The sequence below is a fragment of the Ruditapes philippinarum genome, unplaced genomic scaffold (assembly GCF_026571515.1).
Source record: "Ruditapes philippinarum isolate M1 unplaced genomic scaffold, ASM2657151v2 ctg3495_1_1_1_1, whole genome shotgun sequence".
Lineage (NCBI taxonomy): Eukaryota > Metazoa > Mollusca > Bivalvia > Venerida > Veneridae > Ruditapes > Ruditapes philippinarum.
Window position 1 is genome coordinate 3,507 of NW_026853797.1, and position 8,800 is coordinate 12,306.

At 32.7% G+C, this 8,800-nt stretch overlaps 1 protein-coding gene across 2 annotated transcripts; it reads right to left on the minus strand.

Moving 5' to 3' along the window:
- Positions 1-2,949: 2,949 nt before the first annotated feature.
- LOC132737909 (cleavage and polyadenylation specificity factor subunit 4-like) lies at positions 2,950-6,981 on the minus strand (the record flags this gene model as incomplete). Of its 2 annotated transcripts, none has more annotated exon segments than XM_060725282.1 (5): positions 2,950-3,118; positions 3,484-3,577; positions 4,064-4,159; positions 5,873-6,079; positions 6,811-6,981. In XM_060725282.1, coding segments are annotated over 5 exon segments (669 nt in total), but the record flags the coding sequence as incomplete, so codon positions are not given.
- Positions 6,982-8,800: the final 1,819 nt, after the last annotated feature.

Below are 8,800 nucleotides of genomic sequence, written 5' to 3' on the forward strand. Positions count from 1 at the left end.
CACCATACCAAGTTTGAAGTTCCTAGGCCTAAGGGTTCTTTAGTTATCACTCGGAAACCATTTGGTCTACGGACCGAAGGACCGACGGACCGACAGACCGACGGACCGACAAGTGCAAAGCAATATACCCCCTTTTTTTCAAAATGGGGGCATAATTATGTGCTAGGTATGCTAATAACGTCCAACAACATTTCTTGTTTACAACTTAAGTCAAAAGCAGAGGTCACTCATTGGTTCCATAAAAATGGAAATGTAATACAATTCTATTAAGGCTGCATTTAAGTACCTATCATATTAAGCATCTACAAATTCCGAAAAACTGTATCAAATGCAAGATACATTGTGCAATAAACACGTGATCGCACACCCATATGATAACGTGTTCCAGTGTTGCCTTAGCATGCTTCTAAAATTGTTCCCGTGAGTTCGAAATGGGAGTGATTACTATTTTTGATACAAAATTCAATATTCCAGTGTAACCTCTCCTGAACCCTATACTAGTATTAATCAGGAATGACTTTTTTTTTTTAAAAAAAAGAGAGAAAAAATTACAAATTTTGAAAAGGTCTCTTGCTATCGGAAGAGAGCTATGCGCAAATTGCATGCCTACCTTTGTTACTTGTAATGAGCAATAATTTCCGTCAATTCCGTTATTACTTATGTATTTTACGTGCCGATTTTATTGTATTCATTTTCTTAATAATCGGTGAGAACAGATGACCTTTATTATTTGAAACATTAAATTTTTAAAATTATATTATAAATGGTTAAGCTACAATATATTTTTGCAAGTAGGTTATGCGTTCCGTTTAGTCATTTTATATTTAGCGCCGCGGAACTTTACCTCTGATTTTGTCGTATTGCATTTCTTTATCGCCGATGAGGAAAGGTCTACGGAATGTATTTTCTATATTTGCACTTAAGTATCATTCTTCTCCATTAAAAAACTTTAAATTTTCAAAATCGAGTTACATATGATACAACTACAGATTATTTTGTAATGAAGGTGTCCGTTTTGCAAAGGTATTTTACGCTGTGCACCGATAAATTTGATACAGATATAGGCAGACATGATCTTTCAACAGTATTAAAGAAGTTTTCACAATATTAAACAGAAAATTAAGGTCAGATTATCGCATCAAATTTTCAACAGACTAGAGCTCTATATGGCATCTTAACATACCTTCATACTAAAATGTGATTTTTATTTGATAATGAATTGCCTGAAAACTTAAACAAAGGTTTTCAGAAAAGGACTTCACAGAGGATTACCCCCTGTTTACATTGAAAATTTCTCTGCTAGTCATATCGAAATAAGAAATTTAATTGTCTCTTTATAATTAATTCAAATATTTATAATCTTATAACTTCACGCCAGAAGTTATTAAAAAAGCTGCTTATTTGTACAGCTGACGTTAACAAATTTTGTTGAAAAAACAAATCAGAAAGGTGTGTCCGACCGTGGCCGAGCTGTTTATGTTTACTGAATTCAAATCACTTGACCTGAACTGCTATGAATTCAAAAACCACCAGGGACTTTTTATTCTTTCGTGTGGAAAACCTATGAAGCTAGTTTCAAAATGTCGATGGTTCTCTGCAGGTGCAACATTTTGCCTGAAATAATGCACAAAGGCGCACCGAGGTCCTCGCCCCTAATAAAGCTAATGTGTAGAGTGAAAGTTTGAAAACAAACCACAAAAAAGCAGTCATTACCCAGAACATGCAGAACCACAGTTAACTTAGAGCGTAGCTAGCCAACATGAATTCAAGTTAATAGATTTCTATATTTTTTGCGAAAAAAATTAAGGATAATATTGAACCTACAGGAAAATATAAAAAAATATTTCAGATATTATGAGCAATTAGGTAACATGTTTAACTGAAAAGTAGCTTGCGCAATGTAAACTTTCAAATTAAATGTTATATTGGACATGACACAATGTATTCTAAATAATCAAAAGCAACAGAACATTGCTATACACCGCAAATGATCTTGTTTTTTTTATCTAGCGCAAGTGATTATTCCATAAAATAGAAATATTTTGCCAAAATTATCTCAGTTTGAAAGGACTGCCAAAAATACAACTGCGTCGTATCATATTTTATTTTCAACTGCGTCGTATCATTTCGTACAAATCATTATTTTCTTGGAGAATAAAAATCTCTTTTTTTTTAGTAAATGATGCAAAATTATATGTTTAAGTGTATGGTAAACTCTGATATAAGTATATAATGATTTGAAGAAAAAAAACGATAGATAAAGCAATATGAACTGCGTCGTATCCACACATTTTCATAAAAATTCTGCCCCGCTTCGAGATGCAAGTTCGCTATAACTTTTGTTTTACAAAATAGTTGTGCAAGCAACATATACCGAACGAAGCGGAAAATAGTGTAGCGTGTTAATACATATATCTGGTTTTCAGTCATTTCCAACAAAAAAATTTATAAACAAAAACATACGTTTTTCGTTCCAAGATGGCGGCGTTTGTTTACATTTTGTAGGATACGACGCAGTTTTGATTCCCAGCCCTGTGTACAATTTGCTGGGAATAATAAGAACAGTGGTACCATAGGGGACCATCCTAACACATGCAGTAATACTTTAAAACACAGAAATAATTCTATGAAGTACTTTTATGTGGCCATACTCCCTACTTTATAAATATCCAAATAATATCAATTAATATCCAAATAATATGATACATATATCTCTAAATAATATCAAAATAATATCAATAAATATTATCTAAATAATATTAATCGACATTATCAAAATGATATCAATATCATCCAAATGATATCAATAAGTACTATCCTGATAAAATCAATAAATATTATCCAAGTATCAGTAAAAACTTGCACTTTCAAAATAATATCAATAAAGACTATCCAAGTAATATCAATTAATATATCAAAATAATATCAATACATAATACAAACAAAAACCTTTATTTCTATTGTAGTTGCACTAGTTGAAACAACACTGGGTACAGAGTTGGCAGTAATTTTTGGACACTGGTAGGACTTATGACCACTCTCCCCACAATTGTGGCATGTAACTGTCTGGTGGAATTTCTTTGTTTTTTCATCTTGTACTGGCAAATCATAACTTGGACTGTAGAAAGAAGAAAAAAGAATCTTAATCTTTAAGCTGCTGTTACAGAAAGTGATAAGCCTTTGCTACCAGTATAGAACCAGCCTCTAAACTGTTGGTAGCTGTTCCATTTTTTAATTTTCATAATGAAATCCCTTTATCTATGAATGGACTGTTCCAAATTCAAAGCCGAGCAAGTACATTACAGAAATTGAGCAGGTTAAGTGGTAAAATAAATAAGTCATACATGTACTTAGTGAGGTATTGAACTCCTGTACTACATCAATTTCTTATGTTAAATCAGTCTGTTAAAAAAGAATTTTACAAACAATTAAATTAATGAAATCGGAGAGAATAAGCAACAAAACTATAGTGTGAAAACTTACTGCATGAATTTACATTTTGGTCCATCTAAACAGAATCCACATAGGTAGTTTTGACATATCAGCCTTCGCACATGACGGTTCTTGCAATTTGGTCCTGAAATGATCAACGATTATATCAGTAACATTTCAAAGAAACAGAAAATGTTAGCTAAAATTATACTTCCCTAAAGAAACAACATTAAACATGCCAACATATTAGTTTAGACAGAATTCATTTTAGTTCAAAAAGACAATTATGTTGGCAGCTATAAATTTATAATCCATTCCTGGAACCAACCAGTACTAAGCAATGTAAATTTTCTTGCTCAAGGAATGAACAGTTTGGTCCTGACCCAGTTTGAACCCAACATTTCTTAAATTACTAAAACTGATGCATTTACCACTAAACCACACCACAAATCATCATTTCATAATTAATCATCATTTCATAGTTTTAGAATCTGTAAGCAACTAGAAATGTACCCATAGGTTACAGATGCCCCCACATTCTACTCTTTTGTCAGTCTACCGACAAGAGAAAGTAACAGTGTAACAGCAGGATGACTGGTCACTATTTTTAGAATAAGATAATAATACTCACCATGTCTACAGAATCCTCTGTCATACCAGGGACAGTCTTTAACTTTCTGTTCAGGATCAATGTGTAGAAATGGACATTCTTTATTATTACATTGTCCTGAAAAATGAAAGTAAGACCAAAAACATGATAAAAATGCCCATAAAACCTGGAGTAGGACATTGATCCAGTACATGTAGATGGTACTGTGAGTAGGATTCCAACATGGGTATACATATCTTGTAAGCAAATTATAAATACATGGTATGGTATGTTGGAAAAGTATATCCATCCTGTAGGAAAAAGATGGTATTGCTAATATAGGACATGTTTACTAATCTCACAGAATGAGATGGTACTGTACTGTAGGTGAAATTGAATAGGTGGAACATAATTATCTATCTTGAAATGTTTTAGGCAAAAAGATATTTCTACGGTTAGAAAAATGATTACCTACATGTATCTTTTACGGAAATATGGTACTGTAAGTGGGACATCAGGCCTCGACATTAGCGGTGGTCCATTGGTCCGAGACCACCTGATTTTGGCAAGGACCACCTAATTTTACAGGCAACTGGTCCGTTAGACCACTTGAATTTTCCAAATGGTGCACGGGTCATCTGGGAGAATGGTTATTTGGTCGAAAAACGTGTTCTATAATTGTTGTTTAAAGCCATTTCTCCGATGTACAGGTATATGTTCATTCATCTCATTAGTTCAAAAGATCTTAAGACATCCATAACTTTTTTATTAACTTGCTTAAAGTGTAGTTAAAAAAGTATAAAATTATTTTAATAATTAAAGTATAAAATAAATTCAAATGTCTCTAGCACTGCATTGAATTTATAACATTGTATCACTATGGGATATCGGATAAACACATGAATAATGGTGCAAACAAAGGCAAAGAAAAAATTAAATATCTAGTAATCTTTGACTACTTTTTTAAACGATCAGAGATCCATTTTTTTCTTATTTAAAGTACTTTAAAAGGTTATAAATACTTTGTGAAAAATAAATAAATTTCAACAAACAAGCATGTATAATAAATCTGTGAGGAAGATAAGCTCAATTATAATGTAGGAATTTTTCTGTTTATCATTAAATTTTCAAAGACAAGAATATAATAACTTAATAGTTTAATTAAAAATGTTAATCTATAAAATGTAATTATTATTCTTATTAAGATGTTCCAGGAAACAGCAATGAGTATTTGAATAACAGTAAGGAAATAAGTCATTCACAAATGGTTTCACTATTCCCTAACTTGAATTGCGGAAGAAGTCACTTAACCCAAGTATGAGTACTGTCACTGTCATGTATTTTTCAATGAGATAATAAATACTAAATAGGATTACAATGGCTTACTATCTGATCTAAGATTGAAATAGAAAATATACATGTTTTCTTCAGTTGTTAAAAAACTAATAATAAATATGTCTCTGTCACCAATTTTAAGTGTAGTTCTTCTAAATCTGAAGTTTCCTTAAAAACAAATGAGTAAAAAAAAAGATGGACCACCTGTGTTCAGAAAGGATCACCTGAATTTTGGATCCAGTGGTCCGGCATACCACCTGCTGAAAAAGTTAGTGTCGAGACCTGGACATGTTATCATGTCTTGCAGGCAAATAGTTGGAACTGCGGATGGAACATGTCTGCTCTGTTAATAGGCAAATAGCACTCTGGCTGGGACATAATTACACACCTTATAGGCAGTTTAAGGTTTAATAAAGATATATTTTAATATTATGATAAGACAATAAATAAGAATAAGATTATTACAATTTAAAAAAGATGAAACATAACAATTTATAACAGACTGTCTAAACTTACCATATTTACTGAAAAAGAAGCATTCAGGCATCTTTGTCATGTCAAACTCGTGCAAGAACTCACAATCATCTCCCTTCTTACAGAGACCCCTCAACCAATGTTTACAGACCACAGTTTTCTCCCCTTTTATGTGTCTAAATGGACAAGCTGTTGCCTTACTACATCCTACTGAGGTCAAGAAAAATGTACATATGGCAGCTCCAGATTCTGAAATAAAAAATCAACAATTCACAACAAACGCAACTGACAACATTAAAATTTCTATATGACATAATTCAGGGCTCAACACCAACGATGGTCCATTAGCCCGAGGCTACCTATTTTCCTCAAGGACTACCTGAGTTTCAAAGCTGGATGTCCCATCGGGCTACTCAAAATTTCAGTGACCTGATGTCTCTAAATTCATTTAAAATAATAATAGATTAAAAAATTTTAGGCTACCATTCAAAACGAAATATAAATTAATCTTTCTAGTAAATAATTATCCATTGGGTCGCTAATGATTGTAAACATTAAGCGCCGCCCGCGCACGACATGGGCACTGAGGTATAATTGTGTCATCTGTTTATCTCCCTGACATCCTTTAATAACTATAAGTAGCCGAGAGCAAATTGTGCCCGGCTTTGTTTGCCAGGCTATATACTATATGTGTATATCTTAAAGGAAATCGGATAAAAGACTATACAAAAATATATTGGATTCAATACTTATCAGTGAATTTTTCTATCATTTCTAGTTGGCACCACCATTTTTAATGCACAAGGATTTTTCAGGTTTACAATACCGTATAAAAATGACAGATGTTATTTTTTTATTTGCAAATGTAATTTGGAAATTAATAGATCGGTACAAAAGGGTTTCATCACTTTCATGCTACATGTACTTGTCTTGTCCGAATTAATGTTATCCGAATAATATACACTAATTGAAAAGCTTACTGTCCATTCCAGGGAAGGGTAAAGGCATTGATCCAAGTTGATTATTGAGGGCAATCTCAATATCAAATGTAATATGAGAAACTGGTGCAACGACATCCTGCATTTTGTTGGTAATTTACAAATTAAATAAAAATAAAATACAAAATGCGTTCTGACAGGTCTAATATAACAACTAGTGGTAATTATTGTTGTCATCTCTCTTTTTTATCCATCTATCATTATCTTTTGTATATAAATAAAACAGTGATAGGTGGGATATGGGTATTAAAAAACGCATTTGCTGCATGGAAAACCTAAATATGATTAAGTTTTAGGTCTGGGTATTTTGTAATAAATGATATACTCTCACAAACTAGCTGACGGATAAGAATTCTACAGCTACAGACTATGACAAAAATAAATTTGATGCAAGATCTAAAGGTATCTGGACTGTCTATCGTGTCCTACAAAAAAGAAGCTGATGAAAGATCTGATATCATTATGTTCCAATATCAAAGCACAACCGCTTCATTTTATAAACAGAACAGAACAGAACAGAAATTTTATTTGAATCTAAAACAAAGTATGGAATGAAATGTATCACGTGATCATATCTCGTGTTTGTGTTTTGTTGTTGTTGTTTTATTTCTATTAAGTATACATTTTGCAGACATCAATTATTTGGTGTTTAATACAGTACATAATCTTAGCATGTCTTTATTGAGTCTCAGTTTCTTGATTTAGATTCAATCCAGAATTGCTGTAAAATTGAATAAAACTAAAATAGCTGACTTTAGAAATGGTGGTCCTCTTCTTGTTTCTGTGGATGTCCTATAATTTGTAAATGGTGCAGAAATGTTAGTTCGGTCTATATATACTATAATAATAGCAGTACAAAAGTTAACATTTATAGTTGTTAAAAACATTTTTGGCAAATATGGATTTGGCAAATATAAGTTAATGCGGGCGTCTGTATATGAATTCATCTAAATAAGATGTATATTGTTCACGAATTTATTATTAATATCGCCTCGGATATTAAGTCATCAATTCGCCTATTTGCTGACGATTGTGTCATTTATAGACCCATACTCACCAGTGAAGATCATAATATTTTACAAAAAGACCTGGACACCTTAGTTGATTGGAGTAATATCTGGCAAATGGAATTTAACGTCGATAAATGTGCAACCATGTCAATAACAAATAAACGTAACAAATCTGTATTTGACTACAAAATGAAAAATCAATCACTACATATTGTTAAAAACCATCCATATCTGGGAGTTGAACTAGCAGATACTATGAAATACAACCTACACATCGATTCAATCACAGCAAAAGCTTCTAGTACTCTTGGTTTCATCAAACGGAACTTAAAACATTGCCCGACCACAGTAAAGGAAAGAGCTTATCAAACTTTGGTTCGACCTAAACTGGAATATGCGTCACCAATTTGGAATCCACAACAACTTAATACATCAAAGAAACTTGAACAAATACAACGGAATGCGGCAAGATTCGTCATGAATAAACCATTCAATCGTAACAATCCATCTAGCGTAACATCAATGCTACACGACCTAAAATGGCCAACACTTGAACAACGTCGTCAGTGTGCGGACTTAATTCTTATGTATAAAGTGTTTAATAACCTGGTGGCTGTACCAGTTGAATACCACCCACAACTATCTACAAGATACACAAACTCGGTAAAGTTCGTCACTTATCACTGCAGACTTAATGCGTACAAACATTCATTCTTTCCAAGAACTGTACCTTATTGGAACAACTTACCAACTAACATCACATCTGTGGACAATCTGGACAGTTTTAAAACCGCTGTCCAGTCATACGTATATGTGTAAATTATTAAAATCGTGTATAGTGTACAAACATGTTGGATTTTACTTCACACTACGTTTTCACATTATTTTAACTCGAACGCCTGGTGCCGCACATGGGGGACAGGTTTTTAGCCCACGTTTTTAATGGAGCACATTTCACATCA